General features: G+C 35.8%; 1 protein-coding gene across 1 annotated transcript in view; it reads right to left on the bottom strand.

Annotated features, from left to right (window-relative positions):
• The window catches only part of DCC (DCC netrin 1 receptor), a 1,137,854-nt gene that overhangs the window by 93,356 nt on the left and 1,020,475 nt on the right, over nucleotides 1-24,023 (bottom strand). The window contains exons 18-21 of the mRNA XM_047828892.1: nucleotides 23,505-23,643; nucleotides 18,508-18,615; nucleotides 12,067-12,261; nucleotides 7,140-7,172 (exon numbers count right to left, since the gene is read on the bottom strand). Coding sequence (XP_047684848.1) covers nucleotides 7,140-7,172; nucleotides 12,067-12,261; nucleotides 18,508-18,615; nucleotides 23,505-23,643 — 475 coding nt within the window. The remainder of the gene's footprint in view (nucleotides 1-7,139; nucleotides 7,173-12,066; nucleotides 12,262-18,507; nucleotides 18,616-23,504; nucleotides 23,644-24,023) is intronic.

The following is a 24,023-nucleotide window of genomic DNA, read 5'->3' as shown; positions in this document are numbered from 1 at the left end:
ATCAAGAATAGCCAAAGTATGGAAAGAACTCAAATGTCCACTGATGGATGAATGGATAAAGATGTGGTATATATATACAATGGAGTATTACTCGACAATCAAAAAGAATGAAATCTTGTCATTTGCAACTATGTGGATGGAACTGGAGGGTATTAGGCTAAGTGAAATTAGTCAGAGAAAGACAAAAATCATATGACTTCACTCATATGAGGACTTTAAGAGACAAAACAGATGAACGTAAGCGAAGGGAAACAAAAATAATATAAAAACAGAGAGGGGGACAAAGCATAAGAGATTCATAAATATGGAGAACAAACAGAAGGTTACTGGAGGAGGTGTGGGGGGGATGGGCTAAATGGGTAAGGGGCATTAAGGAATCTACTCCTGAAATCATTGTTGCACTATATGCTAACTAATTTGGATGTAAATTTAAAAATAAAATTAAAAAAAATCTTTCAATGGACAATAACTATCAAGTATGAAAAGATACCTAATAAACCTAAATTCCTTTGCTAAAAAAAAAAAAAAGAGACAAAGGATGAGGACCTGACTCGCTAGAGAAAGGAGAAAGTCTTGCTAAAGGTAAGAGGATGGTACCAGTTAGCAGAGTTGGAAAAATGCACCTTTCCCAGAGTGATTTGTGTATTTTTGCTAATTGGCTGTGGCATATGTGGAGGGATGTACTAGTTGTGAAGCTAGAAAAGGGCGGTTGGTGTCAGGCAGCCAGAGTCTGGATGTCAAAAAACTGACTTTATTTCATAAGCATCAGTGAGCCATCTGAGTTGTGGGAAGAGAATTGAGGAGGCAGAGTCCAGGACTAACAGAAGTGGGCAAAAAATAAAGCCAGGAGCCTGGTATTTGGCTAATGTCTATAGCAAAGAAGGACATTCAGCAATGAAGTGAATCTTACAAGAAGAACTTGTTTAAGAAATCGTTTTGAGGGCTTGTTAACAAACATGTCTATCTTTTGGGTCTGAGAAACTTAGAGTTATGCCATGAATCACATCAATTCTTAAGAGTACTGAGTATATGTTTTCTTTTGGAGTTACCTACTGAAACATAAAAGCTCTTGAGAGGTTGATTTAGGCAGCTACTTGACTGCTTGCTGGGAACATGAGAAGCACCTCAACACTTTATCAAAAGCTCACTACTCATTTCTCACCCCTACTTTTACACCAGAATCATAATTTCTAGAATTGCAAAATTTGGACCTGAGAAAAGCACAGGTGAGAATAGCTCTTTCAAGAGGGTGTAGCAAGCAATTGAATAATAAAGTAGTCGAAACTACACACAATAATAAGGTAAAAAGAGGTTATAATTTTCAATTAAATAGCTCCCATCAAAAGGTGCTAAAGGCTTCAATTTTTTAAACGGCACCCTGGCTGCTGTAATCCAAACCCTGCAAAGTCTGGATTACATTAACTAAATTCCAAGCTTGACTAGACTGCCTTGAAAACCCTACTTCCTTGAAATTGGAAACAATTAATGTTCTGTTTATTCATGATATTAAACCTACTGAGGTGTAAAATGGCAGGTGTAGTGTTAAGTACTTTGCCTGAATACCCTACTGAGGAAAGACAAAGAACTTTCAACTAGGTGAATGTATGGTGATGCCATTTAGGCTTCACTTTTTGGATAACAGAGTAGGAGCCAATTAACTCACTGCATTTCCAGAAATTATACAGTGGTTAAGAGCAGAGACTCTAGATTTAGTTAACCTGGGTATATATCTTAGCCTAACCACTTACCTACTGTGAGTGTTTTATGGCAAGTTTTAGCATCTCGGTATCTCATTTTCTACATCTGGAATGTTATGAGGATAAAATATGATAGTACATGGACAGTGCACAGATACCTACTGGTATCAATCATTCTTCTAAATGTGAATTTAGAAGAATGTGAAGTGCTACACTGTGTGAATATGCTATGCTTGGGTATTTTATCCCAATACCAATCTTAAAGTTCAATCATCTGAAATCATGGAAGAAAATAAAAGATAACTTGGGCTAAAGTCATCATTTCGCAGGTGAGGATGCTGAGAGATGTCAGTCACATGCCCAAAGTCACACGGGAGGTCACAGTGGCAAGATGGTACTAGAATTTGAGGTATCTGATCCCATTCTTGGAGCACACACTAAGTGCTGATGGGAAAGCCAGAGCTTTATCTGCCATTACCACAATTCAGAGGAGAATAATTCTCCCTCCTGGTGGGAGGGCAGTACTCAGCACCTGGATCTATAAACTGGCCTATGAATTTCCGCCTCCTTTGTAGATGTGGTGTTTTAGATCACCTCTCTGCAGGCTACGGAGAGTGAAAAGACACTTGAGAGTGCTCAAAGCAAGCATTTTCTTCCTGATTCATCTCAGCAATGACACAGATCATTTCATGAAGAGTCCTACTCTCTTTAATGTACTGTGACATGGCCCTAGCACCTCAAAATGCCCCAATGGGCAGACAGGGAAACACACATGACATTGTAAACATTTGTAGTCATGCTAAGAATGATCACTTTTTACACATAGACACCTCAAGGTGGAGAACAATATTTGGGGGTTAAACAAATATAAGGATGTAAAAACAACCCTTTAAGATTAGAAGTTTGATCTGATCATCACTTCTGAGAATTGGTCATATTTTATAGTTACAGCTACCCTCCATTGCAACCCCAAGCAGAGGCTTTTATAAATGTTTCCAGGAGAAGCTCTAAATGGTTTAAGCTCATTATAGAAAATCAAAGAGCCAAATTTTTCATACACAGAGCAATAGCCTATAGTGGACAGGCTACACTCTGGGAGACAGAGAGAAATGTGTTGGGGTCCAATACTGCCCACAACTGCCTTCTGCCTCCTCCTCTGAAAAACTGGGGAGATAATCTGTGGGAGTGGAAGAACAGCTTTCTTTTTGAAAGTGGATGCTGTGAAGTTCATTGTGCCCCCCACCCCAGTGCCCCAGATTCATATGCTGAATTCCTAACATCCAACGTTAACCTTTATGGAAGCAACTAAGGCTAAATGAGGTCACAAGGGTAGGGCGTTGTTGTTCTGTTGGGAAGAGACAGGAGAGAGCTGGCCCTCCCTCTGCCCTGAGAGGACATGGCAAGCAGGCACCTGTCTGCAAGCCAGGAAGAGAGCTCTCACCAGAAACCAAACTGCCGGACCTTGATCTGGGACTTCCAACCTCCAGAACTGTGTGAAACAGATTTGTGTTGTTTAATCCACCCAGTCTGTTGCATTTGGTATTAGCAGCCTGAGCTGACTAAGACGGTGGAATTAGTACCATCCCTGTGTTTCCTGAGATAAAGGACTGTCAGTATCACATAGTTAGTGCTGTGACATCCCACTAACAAGATGACCCCAGACTGAAAGCTGCTTTATGCTTTGTTCTTTGTGGACTATTCACAGAGATGGGGAAAGGGAGGCTGATATTGGCGAGATATCCATACACAAACTTTAGATACAGCAACCTTATTGACATATGTTGAACACATGGTGTGGGGTTGTGAATATATACATATGCAGGATGAACATACTCTGTGGTTAAGAACAGGGTTTGAATCATGGCCTTGCTACTTACTAGCTGCGTGTCTATGGGCGAGCACTTAAGCTCTGAGCTTCAGCTTCTTCTTGCTAAAGTGGGAACAACAATTGTATCTCACAGTATTGCAGGGAGGGTTAAATGAAAATTCTCAGAACAGTGACTGGTGGTAGAGCTTCACGAGAGTTCATTTTACCCTCACAATGGTCCACATACACACAAACACATTCACAGGGTTCTTACAAAAATATGAAATATAAAAAAAGGAAAAAATAAATCACAGCATTTCTATGCCCTCTGCACTCACTTCACATAGCCCATAGAATTTCCCTACCCTACCTGACCTTCCTAAGTATTAAACTCTGTGGTTAATCTGTAAAATCTCATGATTACCTTCAAACTTATTGGCCACTTGTGCTTGGAAGAGACTAGAGGAAAAAATTAGGATGTGTAATAAGAGATAAGGGGCTGCAAAAATGGGGAATTACAGTGTAGGCTTAGATTAGAGGGATAAGAAAATGCTAGATATAATCATTTTATAACTACACGAGCTAAAAAAAAGAGTTCCATATAAATTGTAAATTGAAATTTCATTTTCAAACTACTGCTATTACTCAGAAGAAAATATTTTCCTCAAATCACAGCTGATTCAAATAAATAACTGAATTTTTGTTTTCACATTTATGCACTGCAAGGCGTACATTAGACTCCAAGAAAAAGTAACTGTGACAGAAGTCTGCAAAGATACTTCATTAAACTAAATCAAAACTTTTCTTATTCTCTCTCCCATAAGTCAAATTTGACCCCATGCTTTTCCATTTAGGATTCATGTTTGTAAGGTTAACTCTGACCCAAGGTGTTGAATTTCCTCTCAACAGAAATTCAGCTCCTGCCATACATGTTACTGTGGCATCACTTCACCATGGGAAGGAACAAGTGGGTCTGACAGTGGGCACAATAAAACATATTAAACTGATGTGCTTTGTGCTGAGAGTGGGAACATTCAGAACAGCTTTCTCCTCTTACTTTCATCAATCTTTGAAGAATCTTCAACCTTGGTTATTTTTCTTCTATGTGGTCATGGACTCAGAAGACTAATTTTGTTTACAAAGAAATTTTGATGGCCAGTAAATTTCATATGCTTTCTTTGTAAGAATTTAAAGATCTTATTTATAACCACTAAATTATATGCTGTCAGTTCCTCTCAATTTTACAAGTGATTTGAGTTTGATGTAAAATTTAGAACAGTCTGAACAACTCTATACCAGCTGTGATTGAATAAGGCATCAAGTAGCATAATATGTGGCAGAATCTTTCTAAGTAGCATTAGATGAAGAAAAAGAACAATTGCCCAAATATGTTAATAGACTCAACCACTGGCAATAATTCTTGGGAATTCCTTTTTTCCCCTGATAATGGATTTGATTTCATTATTGATATGACAATCTGAGAAAAATCCATGGAAAGTATGTAGTCAGAGACACTGGGGAATCATTTATTCTGTTTTCTTTTATAAAAGGACCAGTTTACAAAATATTTTTTGGTAGCTTAAAATAATATTAAACAGGGGCGCCTGGGTGGCTCAGTTGGTTAAGCATCCGACTTCGGCTCAGGTCATGATCTCGCAATCCGTGAGCTCAAGCCCCACATCGGGCTCTGTGCTGACAGCTCAGAGCCTGGAGCCCGTTTCAGATTCTGTGTCTCCCCCTCTCTCTGACCCTCCCCCATTCATGCTATGTCTCTCTCTGTCTCAAAAACAAATAAACGTTAAAAAAATTTTAAAAATAATACTAAACAAAGCAGTTAAGTGAAAAATAACAGAAAAATCCATTTATTAGAAAACTTAAGCATGTCATCACCTAAGTTTCTAACAATGTAAGATTTCATCTGGTTCACTTACTTAAAAACTTTTTGGAGGGCACCTGGGTGGCTCAGCTGGTTAAGCACCCAGCTTTGGCTTAGGTCATATCTCATGGCTAGGCTTGTGAGTTTGAGCACCGCATCAGGCTCTGTGTTGACAGCTCAGAGCCTGAAGCCTGCTTTGAATTCTGTATCTCCCTCTCTCTCTGCTCCTCCCCCACTTGTTCTCTCTCTCTCTCTCAAATATAAACATTAAATTTTTTTTAAATTTTGGGGTGTTTTCTGTCTCTCTATTTTTCTAAATATAATTTCAAAAATTAGGAATTATCTGCCTATTTATTTTATAAAACCACTTCTGCTAATCAATTATTCCAGCTTTGGATCTGGCCAGCACTAATATTTAATTTACCTGAGTAAATGTATGCTAACTGATCAGTGTTCATCATTAGTAGTTTACAAATACTACCATTTAGTAGATATTGATCTTTCAAAAATATTTTAAGTGGAAATAAGCAGAAGTAAGCTTAGGTGATTAATGGAAATGTTAACTCTGGGTAGACATTTTTATATTGCTTCATTTTTATTACTCCATGTGTGTAATGTCCAGAGCCATGTTCTTTGAAGCAGAGGCATGGTGGGAAGACTCAGAAGAGAGAAACCTGAAGACTGAATCATGAAATAAAATACTACTATGTGGACAATCTTATGTTAGTGTTAACATTCAGATGCTCAATACGCAAACATTAAAAAGCATTCTTGTCGAAAGAATGTTTTCCTCCAATCTTACGAGATGGTGCCTTCTGAGACATGATGCCTGAAAGCAGGTTCTGCTGACAATAGACATCCAAAGCAAGACACAGAATATACAAACTGTAGACTCTAAGCCAGCAAATACTAACATCACTGACAACCAGTTGCAAAAACTTCTAAACTCCCCCTTTCTTTAAGGAATATAACATGCTAAAGAAAATACAACACATAAACTATTCTTGTTCTCCTCTAGAATTCTACTAATTACCTTTGGGGTAAAAACAATGGAAACCTAATTTATCAGTCTGAAAATCATGGTAATAGCAAATTCATATCTACCTGGGAATTGATGGATAACTCTTATTTATCTCCATTTTCCTTTGTGTAAAAACCATGCCTGTTTCTCTACATGAATCAGCTTTTAGCAAAAGAATGGAAGGAGAATAAAATACTCTGAATCAAACCAGCATCTGATTCATGGAATGAAAGCTTTCTGACTTCAAAAAGAACAATAGTAATGCTCTAAGAAAGTTGTCCTAACTTTGTTTTTATTTATTAAATGAAGCTTACCGTAGAGAAAAAGCTCACATGATTTATGGTTTTTCTCTGTAGAGCTACAGAACTTTAATCCATAGCTCATGAAAGGGTGTAAGAGCAGCTTGAAAATTATGCTGAGCTTAATTATACTTAATGTGAATTATTCAGAAGTGCAGACAGAGACTAAAAATTTATTTCATACAAAGAAGCTTGACATTTTAATTGGTCCTTCAGAATAGAGACAAAACAATTTCCTCTCAAGAAAATTTACATCTTCCCCAACAGACCTGCAGCTTCAGCCAAACAGAACTTCATTAACAAGATTAATTATCACGCCAGTGTCTGCTTCATCAGGTGTATGGCCCAGGTGATAAAAGGAATACAAAATAATGACTGACATTCCTAACAGATAGAATTGATTCAAGGAGAGAAAGGATGACAGATTGAGCCACCATACCTTGGTCATTAGCCATTTTGTCAGGGTGTTCTACTGCGGGGGAGAAAGAAATATTATTAGACATTGACACTTCCTAGCAAGAAAGCTGACACTTCAAATCAACAGTTTTGTTAGCAAGTTTTCGTATCAAGGCCAAAGCCCTGTTGAAATAAAGTTGATAAGGAACCATGGTTGATGTGATTATTTCTATTAAATAGTAGAGGAAAAAAAATGAAAACACTGGTTTTGCTAGGCGTGTTCTTAAAAATATGTGATTTGTTTTATTCCTCTACACCTCAACTCAAGAATGATTATCATGTGAGCTTAATTAAAATACAATACATACAAAAAATGCATGCAATTACCAAATACTTATCACCCATATGTTTTAAATAAGCTAAAGAAGCTATTTTTCGTCTTCAATTTTTTTTCAACAAGAGAACTTAACTAATTTCCACATGGATGGAGTAAAATAACAAAATATAATAAATATGTTTTAATCTAAATGATTTGATAAGTTTTTAGACCTTGTGGAGAAAACTCCTACTGCTCACAACTTCTGGCACATTATGAATACCGTTCTTGAAAACGATTTTTTTTTAATTTAAAAATATCCCTAAATTTTTTAAGGTGGCTTCTTTTCTATTAATAAAAGATAACTGTGTAGGAGGTAAGTCCATGGTATCATTACTTTAATAAAATTGTGATGTGACATTTTGACCAATGTCGATCATTGTCAGTCTCCATCAATTAGAATTATTTCCCCTATCCTGGAGTTTCTTTGAGCTTCCAGTCTTCTGGGTTTATTGAGCTCAACTGTACTAAAACTTGACATGTAGGCTACTACCCTTGCTGTTTGCTTCTTTATATGTCTCAGTTAAACTCACACAGAGAGAAATACGATAGTGTTCCTAGGGCAGCAACCTATAACCCAAGCACCCTAGTTCTCTCATTCTGGGTAGCTAGCAGTCTCCAGCAATTCCATCATCATTGCTTGAAAAATAACTTAAAGCAAATATCTTAGAAGTGGTGGCCCTTCCTTTCCTGACTGAATGTACACAAATCATTGACCAAAAGAATATATAGAATGGAAATACTTAAAAGCCCCTTTCAGATGAATAGGGTTTATGAATGTCACATCATAGAAGGACAAATTCCTAAACTTAGTTACAAATTTCTATCACTTTTAAAATAATTTCCTTTCTTTTATTTAAAATTAATATATAGACAAATTCTATGAAAAAAGGATAGACCGAGAAACGTATCTTAATCTGTAGTAGACTTTGAACGCTGAATGACTCTTTGGAAAATGGTATACACACAAGAGTACTTACTATATTAAGATTCTACCAGCTTTAAATAAATTTTATAAATGTCATTGTAGCTCCTCAAGATTTAATAAACATTTTTTTTAATTCACCAGGTTGTCTAACCTAATCTTTCCTAGTCTAATCATCACAACTTAATTTTTTTCTTAATTTTCTCTCCCACTTCCCATTAAAGACTAATAACCTCTAAGGATACATTTTATTATAGTATTAGGAGACTGTTGATGAAAAGTGCTTTCGATAGGCAACTGCATTATCTAGTTTATAGAGAGGGATAGGATTTTTACCGAGATCCTAATGTAGTTTTTGAGACACGACACTATGTTGTAGGAAGTGCCACACCAGGTCTCTGGTAAGAATGAGGAGGGATATGTCAGGATCATATGTGACCGTGCAATCCAGAAAGGGTGAAAGTTTGGCATCCAGAACAGGACACACTTGAGACACTACCCCAGTCAGCATCTCATATTTAGGGGACATATGTTTGGGATAACATCAATAAAAGGGAAAAAAAACAATTTCATCCCATTTTCTTCATTTCTCCCCTTTGTCTCACATATGTATTATCTAGTTTGAGGAAATTTTTATCAAGTGACAAGTAAATATATGTTATGGGCAACAATGTCATCCTATTCTTATCTTCTGGATTTGTTTTACTTTTAGTAATTTGGATTGGATATAACTTGAGAAATTTGAATGTCTCAAGAAAAATTATCAACTAGAGTATTTCCCAACAGTGATAAAATATATCCTAATAGTTACCTTTTATTAAAGACAAATAATGGCTTAAAAGTGTCATAATTTGTGTCTTGACTTTTTATTTGCCCCTGTCATTTGTCAAGAAAACCATGTATTTTGTCAAAAATAATTTGTAGACTAAAACTTTTTTTGTATTCTGGTATGGAACTTTCAGTTCTATATCCTTACATGGGAAAGATGCTCACTTCAGTATGATGATTAGGGATGCCCAGAGAATAGACCATACTTTAGTGCTGTTTCATTGCCAAAGACTCTGCTTTTTTGTGTGTAGGTGACTCCACCTCTTCACAGAATCCCACTTTGGTCTGTTTTGGCAGAAGCATCCTGTCTTCCTATTTCTTGACAGGCCAACATGGAGAAGCTTAGTTTACTGGAGAGGACAACACATGTGATAGACAGAGATTGACATGCATCTTGTACCTCTTCCAAGGGTTTAACAGGGAATGGGTATCCTAATGGAGAGTATTTGGGGAAGCAAGAGGTATAACTGCAGAGTCCTATGTGGTTAGAGAATCAAGTTCAAGGTTCTTTTAATTAACTATCCAAAGAAACAGTCAGATGTACCACATACATGCATGTACACAAGGGTATTATAATTTAATCCCTTTTTAATTATAAATGCCATTTTCATTAACCAGTGATTACTGATTGAGTTTCCTATACCTCTCTTGCTGGTGGCTAAAACCAAAGACAAAACTCTAGTCTCTCATAGGAAATGCTACTGTCATTGCAAAGACTGTGTATGAAAGAATGAAGTTTGTAGACACCTGCCTGGGGCATGATTTGCAATGAAACACTTGCCTGTTACCCAGTAGACTACTGAGAGCTTTCTCAGCTTCAGGACAACATGTGAGCCTTTCTTGCTGTCAAACAAAGTTACATTCTGATGAACAGAGACCTTATGTTTTGAAGCAGCTTTGGAAACTAAAAATCTTAAATCAGAAAGCAGAAGCATGATTTGATGTCTTTAGGATAGATTTGGTTCATTGTGGCTTTAAATCTCTTATGAGTAATTTATTTGATGTAGAATATTTGTCATTGTAACATGTAGGATACATGCATGTACAATGTCAATTATTGATAAAGATAGGCAAGATCCATATTTCTAAATAATTTAGAATGCAATCAAGACACCTAAACCTTAGTTTACTATGTGACCAAGATTTGTTTTAAAATCGAATTGACTATTAATTGAGCATGACCTATTGAGGACAGACAATATTAAACATCCAAATCAAGATATTAGAAATAATGCTTGTGGACAATTATAACAAATTCCTGAATTTGTTCTCAGTTCTGAACATCATTTCATAGATGAGTTTAAGGCACTTAAGGTAAATGGTACCAAATGAGATACAGAGTTCATTAAATAATCTACAGGACGGTTATCAGTGTGGGTCTGTAAATCCTGTGATCACTCATCACTCTGCTGTTTAATACACTTGGATGCCTTAAATCATCTTAAATCCTCCCTGAGATCTCTAGTTGGCACACGATGTGAGCATGAAATTAATTTGGCACTTGTCTATAGATAAAGACGAAGCATTTGTGAAACAGTATCTAGCTACATTTCATGCTCCCACAAAATGAAGAACCAGTTTCCTTTCAGTTGCTCATTTGGAGTGAAACCTGATTTAGACATGAAGTCCTAAAAACCCAGAGAGATGAAGATTAACTCATTTCCTCCTGCCTCCCTCCCTCCCCAACTTCTCCTCTGTCGCTAAGAACTGTCACTAAGGCTTAGTCTGAATGCTTGTCTGTGTATTCTTGGCAAACTTTCAGATTTAGCTGTTACCAAGTCCAGCTTTGAAAGGCTAGCTCCTTCACCAGAATTCAAAAGTCTACTATTTATTAGGGTACCTTTCCTAGGGGAATTGAATGACTATACAATTATTCTAAGACTCTTCTTTCAATATGTCAACCAACTGGGTGAAAATGTCAACCATCCTCATGTTTCTAATTTTTCAGTTGTTTGCCATCATGTATTACCAAGTTTTCAGCCAGATATACAGACATAATGTGGTCACAGGTTTAAAAGAGAGTACCTGGCTTTAGAACAACACCCATCATACCTAAATGTACATCTTTAAATATCAGCTATGAAACATTCAATTTTTTTTTCAATTGCTAAATAACAGAGGCTCTTGAAACCATTTGTCTCCCAGAAAAAATAATACTGTTCTAAAATAGTAAGGACTAACATGAAGTTTATTTTGATGTAGTCACTGTTCTTGGGCCTTACCATTTTTCTTTATGAAGATATAACTATGCTTGAATTGAGTAGCTATTTTTACTCTTGCAAGCATGGGGAGTTTTCTTCTAGTAATCATACTGCAAGATTTTTTTTCTTGTTGCTACCCTAGGTCTTAAAATAAACACATTCATTTTGTTTGAGATTTTCTGTCTTGCCATATCAACTTTTCTTTTTGTATATAAGGATAATAGTTCCTCAAAGAAAACATTTAAAAGGGCAGTAGTATGGCATTCACATAATTCAGTGCTTTTTAATTTTTATTTCCTTACATAAAATGGCAAAAAAGTTTCATTATATTTTGAATAGAACCACTATACATGAAATCAATACAAAATTCCAAAAGGATTGTAAATGAAAAAAAAAAAAAAGGTCAAGTTAAATATTCCTGCCTTGTGCCAATGGCAGAAAATGTGATAACAAAATAGACCTTTCTTTGACATGCTGGCTTTCAGCATAAAAATGTACATTTAAATTTATTTTGCATGTCTATTGTAGTCATGCTGCCAACAGAGATGGCAAAGACAGTTCCTAACTCAGACTCCATAACTATTTTACAACAATCCCACAGAAAAAGAAAGGCTATACTGTACTAGAAAATGATTCAAACCTTTCAGAGTCCTGAAGAGGATGGGATCAGACAGGGGCCCAACTCCTTTTGCATTTCGTGCTTGAATTCGAAAGTAATACATAGTGTCAAGGTTGAGATCCATGATTTGATGAGTAAGCCGATCACCACTGATTGTTTCCATAACCCAGTCATCAATTGGTATGTTCTTATCCAAGGTATAAAACAAGATGTAAGCTGCGTAAATAGATGAATTTAACTTTGTTTAGTATACTGACTGCATGCTATACTTCTGTTTCTAAACACTCATGTTTCCCAAATATAATTTGCAATGATTTTTTTACATTCACAATCTATAAACTACAGTATTCATTTTGGCAAGTAATGATTTTTTTTGATATTGCAAAGATCAGACAAATAATTGCTTCAATGTACAGAATCTGAAAACTGAATAGACCATTTGAAACAAAAATATCTGCCATATTTAAAAATACAAGGTTTCTGCTGCCTATAAGTCTTGTGCATGGATTCCTGACTGACAGAAACACTGAGATAACAAATGTGTGTTGTTTGTGGCGATACCGTTACGCAGCAATAGACAACAAAATAGGCTAATGGTGACCTTGGCAATCTGCACTCCAGGTGATTTCTGTATTCAAACAAGTTCAGGAATCACTGCTTTAGTTGATATGTGGAATCTGTACATTTTTGGCATCTGTTGAGATGTTGATGAGCAGATATGAATGTCTTATAATGCAGAGAGCTCAGTAAAAGATGAAAGACCCAGGTAAAGAATTCTGAAAAACTTGGAAAGACTATCTGAAACCTCCTTCTGGTTCATATTAAAATTGGAAGACCATAATTCAAAAGGGATTGTGAAATATCACTGGGCAAAGAAGTTGTTTCTGACTCATTTATAACAACCCCCATGATCAATATCAATACAATCTTCCAATATTTCTTGAGTCAGAATAGTCTCCATTCTTGTCCTGAATAGAAGACTCTGGTATTTTATTTGTTTGTTTGTTTGTTTGTTTGTTTGCTTGTTTTTAGCTTTTATCATGTGCATATCTTATCTTTTCAAAAGGATACAAACATTCCTTTAGTTCAGGAGCCATATCCTATATTGCTTTTTATTCTTCAGAGAAACCAATAAAATCAACTTCACATAATAGGTATTGAAACTCAGTTATTGAATGAAATCCTCTGGCCAGTCAGCACATAATGTTTTACATTCATGACATTTAATGCAATCGTAGAGGTATTATGGGCTGTTGTAAGTGTTCAATGACACTGAAAACTTGGAAAATTGTATTCTCCTCTCAGGTCAGCCATATTTATTCCTGATTTTGTTTATTTATCAAATGAGAATAAAATGTTTGCCTTCCTTGTGTTATGGGGATTTTTTTTTCGTTCGTAAAAAGCATTCAAGTAAGCATTTAAAAATGACAATGCTGGCATCAAATAAGTAGGATTAAGTGTGTAAGATCAGCTTTTGACAATTCCCAATTTTATTTGAAGTGATTCCCTGATACGTATGGGGAAGTCTATCTTTTTTTTTTTTTTTTTGTAAATTTGAGACCTGAGATGGAGAATAGAAACTTACTGCTACATCATTCTCTAATCATCAACTCTAAATATTGGCCTTAGAGAAACCATATAATTTCATTTGGATGTATGAGTTTGGTGTGGGACTGAAGTCTTAGCATACGGATTTCCACAAAGGTTAGAATGAATCTGTTGGTTTCCCAGAACCTCTTTGTACCTATATGTTCATTTCTCTGTGTCCAAGTTTTTTTCTTCATCCTTTTTCTTAAAAAAAAGTCATTTTAGAGAGAGAGAGAACATGAATGAGGGAGAGGGGCAGAAAGAAAGAGAGAGAGACTCTCAAGCAGGCTGCATGCTCAGCGCAGAGCCTGACACAGGGCTTGATCCAACGACCCTGGAATCATGATCTGAGCTGAAATCAAGAGTCAGATGGTCAACTGACTGAGCCAGCCAGGTGCCCCTCTCTTACTTTTTTCTACTTTCTTTTTGTCTCTTACCCACCATAACCAGCCAAATAATGAAAACTATATCCTGTGTTGGGTGATAAGACCTGGGATTGTTAACACAAGTGGGCACTCCTGCTAGAATCACATTTGTCTAAATACGTATAAAATGTAACATCATACATCTGTCATTTTGACTACTTACACAAATAGGTAGTTGTAATTCCAAAAGGAAAGTGTCAGAAAATGTGCAATTCCACCTTTCTCCTCTCTTCTGTCCTTTTCTGTACTTATTCCTACAGACCAATGATTCCCTTCCATGGGTCACCTGCTAAGTATCAGGAAGACCAAGATGATTCCTACTAGCAAGGAGCTCAGCCCAGTATGAGCTCTTCCTCTTTCAAAAACTGATTCTAATAATCATGTATATCAATAGATATATAATGGTGGACTCATTTCTTCCTTTTTTGTGGTAAAAAAAAATACTAAAAAAACAAAAACAAAAATAAAAAAAACACCAGGCTATGGATTCAGGAAGACCTGACTTCAAGCCATAGGTCTATCATTTCCTGACTTTGCAACCTTGACCAACTTGCTTAATCTAAGTATGTCTTAATATTCTCATCTGAAAATAAGTTGCCATGAGGTAATGCATTGTAGGAATCTAATATAGGTGGGTATTCATATTATAATATCTTATATATAGTGACTACATAGTAAATGCTCCATCAATTCATTTTTTTTTCTCCTTCCTTCCTTCTTTTCTTTTTTCTTTTTTTCTTAATATTAGTAAAGCTTAAGGAAGTGTCATATTTGGAAGAGCTAGAACTTTGACTTCAAGTCAAACAGTAGATTTAATAGCAATTCAATGATTATTCTACTCAATAAATATTTATTAATTAACTACTAAGTGTCAAGAATATTGATACAGAAGACAAAGTATTGATCAAAATCTGAAACCTGTTTTTATGGAATTTTCAGCCACATAATAAGCGTTTAGATTTTTTTCTCCTGATTATATGAGAAGGGGAGGTAGAGGAAGAAGTCAAGATGGCTAAATTTCCAACTTTGCAATGGGGTGAGCCTGAAAATTTTTTAAATGATGGGAGTTAGAATATTTAGACACGTCTGACTGTAGTGAGTGCTCAGTGGGGCCACAATCCTGGACGGTCTTACAACCTATTACAGAATATAAGAATGCATTATCTGGCTGGTTCTGGTGGGCGGTAGACAAAAAAAAAAAAAAAAGAACAAAAAGAGAAAGAAGGGAGAGAGAGAAGGATTGGGGAATAGTAGGAGGTGCCAATAAAACAGGCAAGTGGAAATGTATAATATGAGGTAGGATATGCATGTTTAGAATTCCTTGGATGGAGATGCAGATTTCAGAGACATAAGTTTGTATTCACCGAAGCCCTGGCTATACTATACACACTTTTTCAGATAAAGTAACAAAGAGAACGAAAAGATCTATTTAAGAAATGGGAAATAAAATGTCTGCTAATAAGACTGAGAAGCTCTAGCCTGAAATTGGAAAGAAAAGTGGGTAGGTGATCTTACAAAAGTCAAGAGGAAAGAGAATTTAAGAAAGAGGAAAACAGGACTAGAACATCAAATGACACACAAAAAAGATAACATAATCTTATCCGTTGGATAGTACTGATAAGGAAACAATCTCTGAAGACCTAACTTTTTTTTTTTTTTTAAACTATGTTGGTCTCTGATGTTAATGTTGGATGCTGCATTTATTTAGATCAATGTTTCAAAACTCTAGCTGTACATTAAAATCACTTGGGGAGCTTTTAAAATATAGCATGCTCAATCCTTTCTCAAATAAATTAAAACATAAATCAGTTGAGAATCACTGATTTGAACCAGTTGAATACTAATAAGCTGGAGCAAAACGTAGTGTGATAGTGAAGAGTATGGAGTTTTAAATCCTAGCTCTGCTACTTCTTGGTTATTTGACTCTGGGAAAGTTATTTCCCCTAGAAATCTCTCGTCTCTTTATTTTGAGGTGGAATAATAGGAAGATGGAATCCCTTATAATACTAAAGTGCTTAGCATGATGCCAAGCATATAATAAATTCTCTCCATTCTCTCCTGAAAATCTCAGTACAAATTCCAAAGCTGTCAGTTTACAATCAAGGAATCTAGGCATTGGCATTATCTAAATTTCCTTCTTTGTCCTCTTTTTTTGTTTAATCTTTTTGAAGTATATATATTTACAAATTGATGCTCGGTTCTATGCAGAGTACATGAGTAAAGCCACACCATAGAATGGATTTCAAATGGGAATAATAACAGCTGATTTGTTTTAGTTCTCACTGGACATCAGAGACGTTTCTCAGCAGTTTATTATTACATTCTACAAAAGAAGTTATATTACTATCCTTGTTTTTATGGATGAGAAAGTGACCTTAGGAAAGTTAACTTACCCAGGTATCTCCCTCAGAAGCTTAGGGTCCTAACCACCCTGCTCTACTGCTGTGTCCATGCAAGGACTTGGGAAACAAAAGAAACATAAAGGTAGGATGTGAGCACATTCTGCCACATCGGCACATACACGCTCTGACACTTTGGAGAAGAGCTCACATTTCCTTTGTACTTTAGAGAAAAACACAGTGTAGTAAATCTGGGCCCTCTGCTATATGGTATTTTGAATATTTCGGCATCCTGTTTCCTGGAAGTAATTTCCCTGAAAGAATCAATATGTATGGAATAGAAACTATCTTAAGGGTTTTGCTCCCTGTTGCGTTGAGTCCAATTATGTCAACTTGATAATAACAATTTTGTTTTAATAAATAAACTAGGCTTTTGACGGTAAAAAGTATTGCCTCCCATACTTCTATCTTACCATTGTGAGAGACTGGATACCGAACATACAACTTTTAGTAACATATGTGGGGAAGGTTTCTTATACATGCACTGTCACTTTGGCACACAGAATTTTATTGCTTAGATTAATTTGCATTTCTTAATATGGAGCAGACTTCCATTTTTTCCCTGAAAAAGCAAAATTAAGCTTCCTTTCAGAGTTGAAAACACATTCCATTGTTTACATTGACTATTTGATGAGATTCATTTCAATAAGAGTGGAGAATTTGGGTAGTATATGACTTATTTTATCCCTTACCAAAAAATATGTACTTTTTCCATCAGAACTTGTTTTTATTTAGACAACTTCTATTCTGTTTTTTTTTCTTCTTAAGCTTATTATCTATTGATTTACCATATGCTTATAAATAACTGTTTATAACATAATAAAAAAGTCATCATGTAAACAAACCAAAATCTAAAAAAGCACTGAAATAGAACCAATGAAAATACATCATAACACTGAGGGGAAACAGAAAGAGAAAATTAGAATGAGCCAGGCTCAGTTTTAGAAAGTCAGGCAGAGTGACAACTCAGCATATAAGATTTTGGGGAGATTTAATATCCCTCTTCTGTTTCTGTATTTGTCAGCTCAAATGAAAATTCTGTTTGCTATTGCACTAAGAGCAATTTCCTAGAGAAAACAAGTCTTCAACTTAAATTTAAATCTCATTTGGAATTTTCACATTATCTTTTCATTTTGGAAAATTCAGAAAGTAACTCACACAAAGTAAGTGTGCCATCTGAACTGTAATTTCCAAGCTTATCTCTGTTATCACAGAATGACTGAATTACTTTGCTAATTTATAATAGTGTTATCCACTTGTATGAAAAAAAAAAGAAGAAAAAGGAGTGACTCTTACATGTGCCTAACCCAATGGTTCAAGTTAATTAGACTATAATGTGCACATTTTTAGTTATACAATATTTTTCATAATAATTATATGCTATGGAGACATCTATTAAAAGCCTAAAGTGATCATTTAAATGCAAAATCCCTGATAGAACTCCATTATATTTTTCATACTAAATTAACATTACAGGCTTCTAATGGATGCTTTAATTAGGCATTGATGTTATCAGCAATATTTGGCAAAATAAAATGTGTCACTGTGAAATATTCATTAAGTTCAATTTCTGTCAGTCAATATTAAGTATTTTATGAACCTTATGATTTAAGTAAGAAGCTAAAAGCTAAAGTGAGGAACTAAAAACCTCTTTTGTATGTGCCATTCAAAAATACATGGTCATTAGGTGTCTTTTGTATTTTATAACTGCCAAACAACCAGCTTCTTGTTAGTCATTTATGCTCAGAGACATTCCATTAGAAGGTTGTCCTAATGCTCCACAAGATGAAAGACAAAAGGTCTATACTAATTAAAATACACATCCTTCAAGAAGCAACTCATGTGAAATGTGTGTGTGTGCATATTTGTAGGCACCTTTAGAAGAAATTCCATGGTCAGTGGGGGGCAAGAAGAGACAACCAGAAAGCATCAGGGAGTACACAGAAATTCTGGGACAGAAAACAAATACACAAAAGGCATGGACAGTACACACGAGGTAAGCAATCCCAGGGCAAGCAGAGCAATGCTGGGAATGTAGCAGAGATGCTTACCGGTAATTTTCCCATTGGCTTCCAAGGGAGGCTGCCAACTCACAATGACAGCACGAGGCTTCCCTTCTCGAGTAATGACTGTCAAATCCTTGGGAGCAGAGGTCGGGGCTATGAGAAGAAACAAAGACAAGGCCTTGTCATTGGATGTGAAAGAAAACAGACGTTTATGAGACTTCTAATCATGATGTTGACACTCAGAATCCGTCGTGCAGTATATCATGTTTATCCTACCAGTTTCGATTTATTTCAAGTGTTTTAATTAAACAAGCAAACAAAAATACAGAAATTAATGTTTTTTCCATGGAAGTCAAATGACTTCCAAAGGTGTAAATATGGAAAAGAGAACGGAGTATGTGTGAATACAGAGAAGAAAAGTATAACGGATATTTCCAAGTGAGCACCACACTAAACATTTAAGAATTATTATAAGAACAAAGAAATGTACACATACTTAGTGAGATTGATGGCTACCTGTCTCCAAGAGACAGAATTCTCTACCAACTGTAGGATTTACAAATACAAATGTCACCTAATTCTATATTTTCTTAAAAGCAAGAAGAAGAAAAAAGAAAAGAATGTACTTAAATGCATTAAGATGTTTTAACCATCTTGCCTAGGTAAACATACTAGGTTATCTCCTAACAAGAAGGCAAAAAAAAATATTTGAAAATAGAAGAGGTATGGAATCTATGAAGGTCTTAGTATCAGTCTGGCGTGGAATAGGAAGGCATGAAACTCTGCCTTTCTTAGAGTTACTTTTTCTACATGTTGTTGAGGGGAGGGGCAGAATTTATCACCCCAAAATATGCCTCTTTGGCCTAAAGACTATTTTATTTCAAGACCACAATAGACATCGGAAAAGCTCTGCAAATTTAGTAGATGTTACCCTTTTATAAGAGAAATTTTATTTATAAGAGTGTCTCCCTCTAGGTACCAAGAAGAGAATGACAAAATCTCTAGAAACTTTTATTAAGGAGAAGGTAGGAACTTAATTCTGCATTACAATGACACTCTTGTTTCTTGTGATTTGCCTGAAAACCTCCCATAACTGGCTTCCCACCCCACAACATACTCTTTTGTTTTTAGTTGGAGATTGTATATAAGGTGACGGCTTGGGACATTTTAGGGAGTAACAGTTTTCTGGGTATCCTCCATGTATACAGGAGGTATACATGTTTTTAAACTCCTGTTTGTTTTTCTCCTATTAATCTATCTTTTATTATGGAGGAGTCTCAGCCAAAGACCTAGAAGAATAAAAGGAAAATTATTTTTCCTCTCACATTGTGCTCAACAAAATTTTAAATATATTTTATTTTTAACATTTATTTTTTTATTTTTGAGACAGAAGGAGACAGAGCATGGGGGGAGGGTCAGAGAGAGAGGGAGACACAGAATCTGAAGCAGGCTCCAGGCCCTGAGCTGTCAGCACAGAGCCCGATGGGCTTGAACTCATGGGCCGGCGCAAGATCATGACCTGAGCCGAAGTCGGACGCTTAACCGACTGAACCACCCAGGCACCCCTGAATATATTTTCAAGGTGGCAGTACACTGGCCAAGCCAGTCCAGTATCTTCCAGGCTTCTTTAGACCTGCTTTTTCACTGTCTATGCTTTGAAATGCAGTGAGTTTTCCTTCTAGGCAATGCACAATGCTCCGAGTTGATTATTGATAGTCTCTTTTAGTCACCCTCAGTTTGACCTGGGAAATTTTGGAACATATCTTAAGTTCTATGAATGGGTTCTAGAGGTATTTCCAGATCTCTGCATAAGAATGCTTGTGTATTACAAGAGAGGTACAGTTTGGTCCTAATTCTGAATTCTTCACTTTTACCATTCTCTTTGGCTCTTCTGTTGGCCCTGTCATGGGGAATCTGAGTTACAGTACTTCCAGTTTCTCTTCCCGAATATAATTTCAAGTGAAGGAGACACCAAACATTTCCATCTAGCATAACATTTATTTCCAATGCCCTAGTTCTCAAAGCCACTAGTATTCCAGGTTAACCAAAGCTGCACCTAATCATAATATCCTGACAAGGTACTTAATATACTTAAATTAAAAAAAAAATGAAAGCAGGAAGAGAATACATAGGTCTAGTGTAGTTGAACCCTGAGTAAAGAAACTACATATGTATATGGTTTAATGAACCAAGAATGAGGCCATTCTTGCAAGAAAAGTTCTGTTACAGCAAAATATCAAAGAGGCAATACTCTCTTAAAGATGGATTAGTCTCATAAAGAGTTCATTGAAGATATTTTCTAAGCCATAGATAGGAAGGTAACATATAGTCACAAATTGACTTAGAGTATTATACCAAGCATAATAAGGAATTTTCTGATTATGGAAGCAATTAAAAGATCTGTCTTTCTAACTACTCAGAATAGTGTGTGCTTTCTTAACTGGGTTAAAATTCAACTTGATGGCTATTTAGAAAACAGTTAAATGGTGATGATTAGACTGCTTCACTGAATCTGTTACTATTTTCAAAAAAGATAAAAATGACTTCAACTTTACCTAACAAAATAATACACTGAAGAGGTGGTTATTTTTCAAAAAAAAAAAACCAAAACCAAAAACAAAAAAACAACCCAATAAAACTTTTCTAACAGCCAATCTATTTCAGGTGTTGTGCAAGTTTTTCTTTTTCCTCAAGCCATGTGAATGTTGGTGAATAGCGATTCTGGTATTGCAATCAACAGCTTAAATGTTTAGGATTATCATATAAGCTGCACACTGTTTGGACAGGAATGTGGCTCTAACAACTTCAGGGATGTCTACTGAATCCAGCAGAACGTCTCTGGTCTGTTCCTCTCCAATCTCACAGGTTCCGCCCAGAGGAGACCTTTTAGAAATTCTTCACTGACTACCAATCTTCTTTGGATTAAATGTAAATAAATAACAAATAATAAATACCAGGCCCTGATATTTACACTTCACTTTCTTTTACAGCCTCATTTCCCCTTGTTGTCCCATGATTCTTGTGGTCCAGTCACTCTGAACCATTCACAAGTGTCTCTAGAAGACACCTTTCTGATACTTGCTCATGTATTTTTGTACATGCTGCTCCTTTCCTTGGAAGTTCCTGGAATAGGTACCTGATGATCCTCCCTGGCCATAGTTCAATTATTATTTCTTTTGTGAAACTCTCCTTTATTTCTCTAGACAGAATTTATATTTGGCTCTGTTTGTTCAGATTCTAACTTGCCCTACACTCTACGGTTGTATTTCTTATATTATTTCAGTTTATTTTTTTTTGCATTATTTCATTATTTCAGATGTCTTTCTAATTATTTATATTTTACTTAACTAGAATAAAATTAAGGATTTATCACCTGGACAAAATAAAATGTTTTATTTCAAGGATTTGCCAACCACTTTTACCCTTGTCATAAACAATTCCAGCACAAGAACATAACTATATGGCCCTATACAGTCTTTAATGTTACTACAGAATTAGAACCAAACGTGGTGTTATTTCATTCAGTTCATTTCCTTCTCACAGTTCTAAAGGTCTGAAGACACTTGTGAATTATTTCTTGCTTCTCATCATCACCCAGAGATCTCATCCACATGCTATTTATACTTTTGTCCAGATCATTATCTGTTTTGACAATCACCCTGCCTAAAACCACTCTCTAGCAGTTAATATCTTTTTGTCAGAAATGGGTCTCACTGCTAGTACCCCTACAAGGCTATGCAGTTGATGAAAAATCAAGAGAATACATTTATCAATTCAGATTTTAGGGTGCATTTTATGAAAGGGAAAAATGAATGAATTTGCTTGCTTTAAGAGGAAATTACTACTCCTTCTCTTTCATTCAGGGAAGACCTAATGTCTTACTGGTTTATGTTTAACTACTTTCATTTCCTTTTAAGTAAAAAGGAAGAGCAGGGCCTTTATTCTCCCCATGGTACATAATTCATTCAGCATGTCTCATTCTTCCTTTGAAGCTGTGAACATTGGCATCTAGGGCAGAATTCTAGGAGAAAGAGTTAATATACGTAAACATGTAAAACAGAAGAAGATGAAAAAAAAAGAAGGATGTTGAAATTAAATCCGACAAACTAGAACACTTCTTATAGAAAGAAGTATCCACAAAAATGTAACAATATTAACAGCAGACTCTCTGAGTTAAAGTAGTAGCTTGGAATAAGGGTCACAATTGCAATGCCATGGGACAAATTCTAATGGAAAAAGAAATTCAACTTACCTGACAGTTTTATTGGTACAGCTTTATTTTTAATTTGGAAATGTGTGGTGTAGTTTACCCCTAACTAGAATACCATGAAACCAATCCAAAAGCATGTTGATTCCCTATTCTTCAGATGTTGGATTTCTGTGAACTATAAAAGCCAAGTGTACTGCATGTCTGTTAAAGTTATGAATTCAATGTTTATGATCCATAGTAAATGTGACTGGTAAAAATTTACAGTGAGTTACATTTTCCTGTGATTTGAACTATTTCAAATTGCATGAAGGTTTTTCCATTGTGTTGTCTTATTGCCAAGGAGTGAACATAACCACAAGGAAACTTCTTCCCATACCCAGTTGTGGTTATTTATGGTAAACATTACAATGTGATTATGGCTGTAATGCAATGTTTTATTTTGTATCTAATTTATTTCCAAAAAAGTAAATGCCCACCATGACTACTAATCAAAGACTCAAATGTTTTGGACAGAGTTCAGTGCATGGATTTCTGCTTTCACTTAAAGGAGTTGAGAAAAAAGATTTATATTCATTTAGATCCCTGGAGTTAACACCCAGATTAAAACCAGATTATTCAATATATTGAGGACTCATTTTCTTCTTTTGTAGAGTGGAGAGGATAATACTAGATATGAAAGTACTTTGAACTACAAAGAATAAACTATTTCCTGCAGGACGAGGTGGGACTTAGACATCATAGTGCACATATATTCTGATATCCACAAAACCTGGGAAATACCGTTACCAAATGCCAAGAGTCAAAATTTCGAAGCAAGCCTTTCTTCACATACCTGCTTCATATGTGGTGGCGTGGGCAGTCATGCTCCATGTGCTTGACCTTCTGTTTTTTGTTACCATGACCGAGAACTCATACATCGTGTTGGGTTTGAGGCCTGTTGCTGTGTAACTCAGAGATGTTGTGTCTTCTGACTGTACAAGTGGGACATAAGCAAAGAGAAAAAAAAGATGAACTCTATCAACTTGGTAAATCAAAACATGTACAGAGACTACCAAATAACCAAAAAAGAGTCTGTTTCCAAACAGCATAAAAGCTGTGACACAGAACTGGCTCTACTTCCCTTCTGTCAACCAGTTTATACTGCCTGATTATATATCTAAAACACGGTGGATAAAATCAGATGTGACGTTGTCCAGAGGGGCGGCCAGCTGATCAATTTTCCAAGGAGGGCAATAACCAGTGTGTCAGGACCAGTTCTGTTTGCTTCTCAGTTCCGTTTTTAAGGTAATCTTCACTGACTTTAACTGTAATTTGTTTGTAATAATCCACAATACATTTTATAATAATCAAA

The sequence above is a fragment of the Prionailurus viverrinus genome, chromosome D3 (assembly GCF_022837055.1).
Source record: "Prionailurus viverrinus isolate Anna chromosome D3, UM_Priviv_1.0, whole genome shotgun sequence".
Lineage (NCBI taxonomy): Eukaryota > Metazoa > Chordata > Mammalia > Carnivora > Felidae > Prionailurus > Prionailurus viverrinus.
Note: the sequence above shows the minus strand (reverse complement) of the source record. Positions and strands in the feature narration are given on the sequence as shown.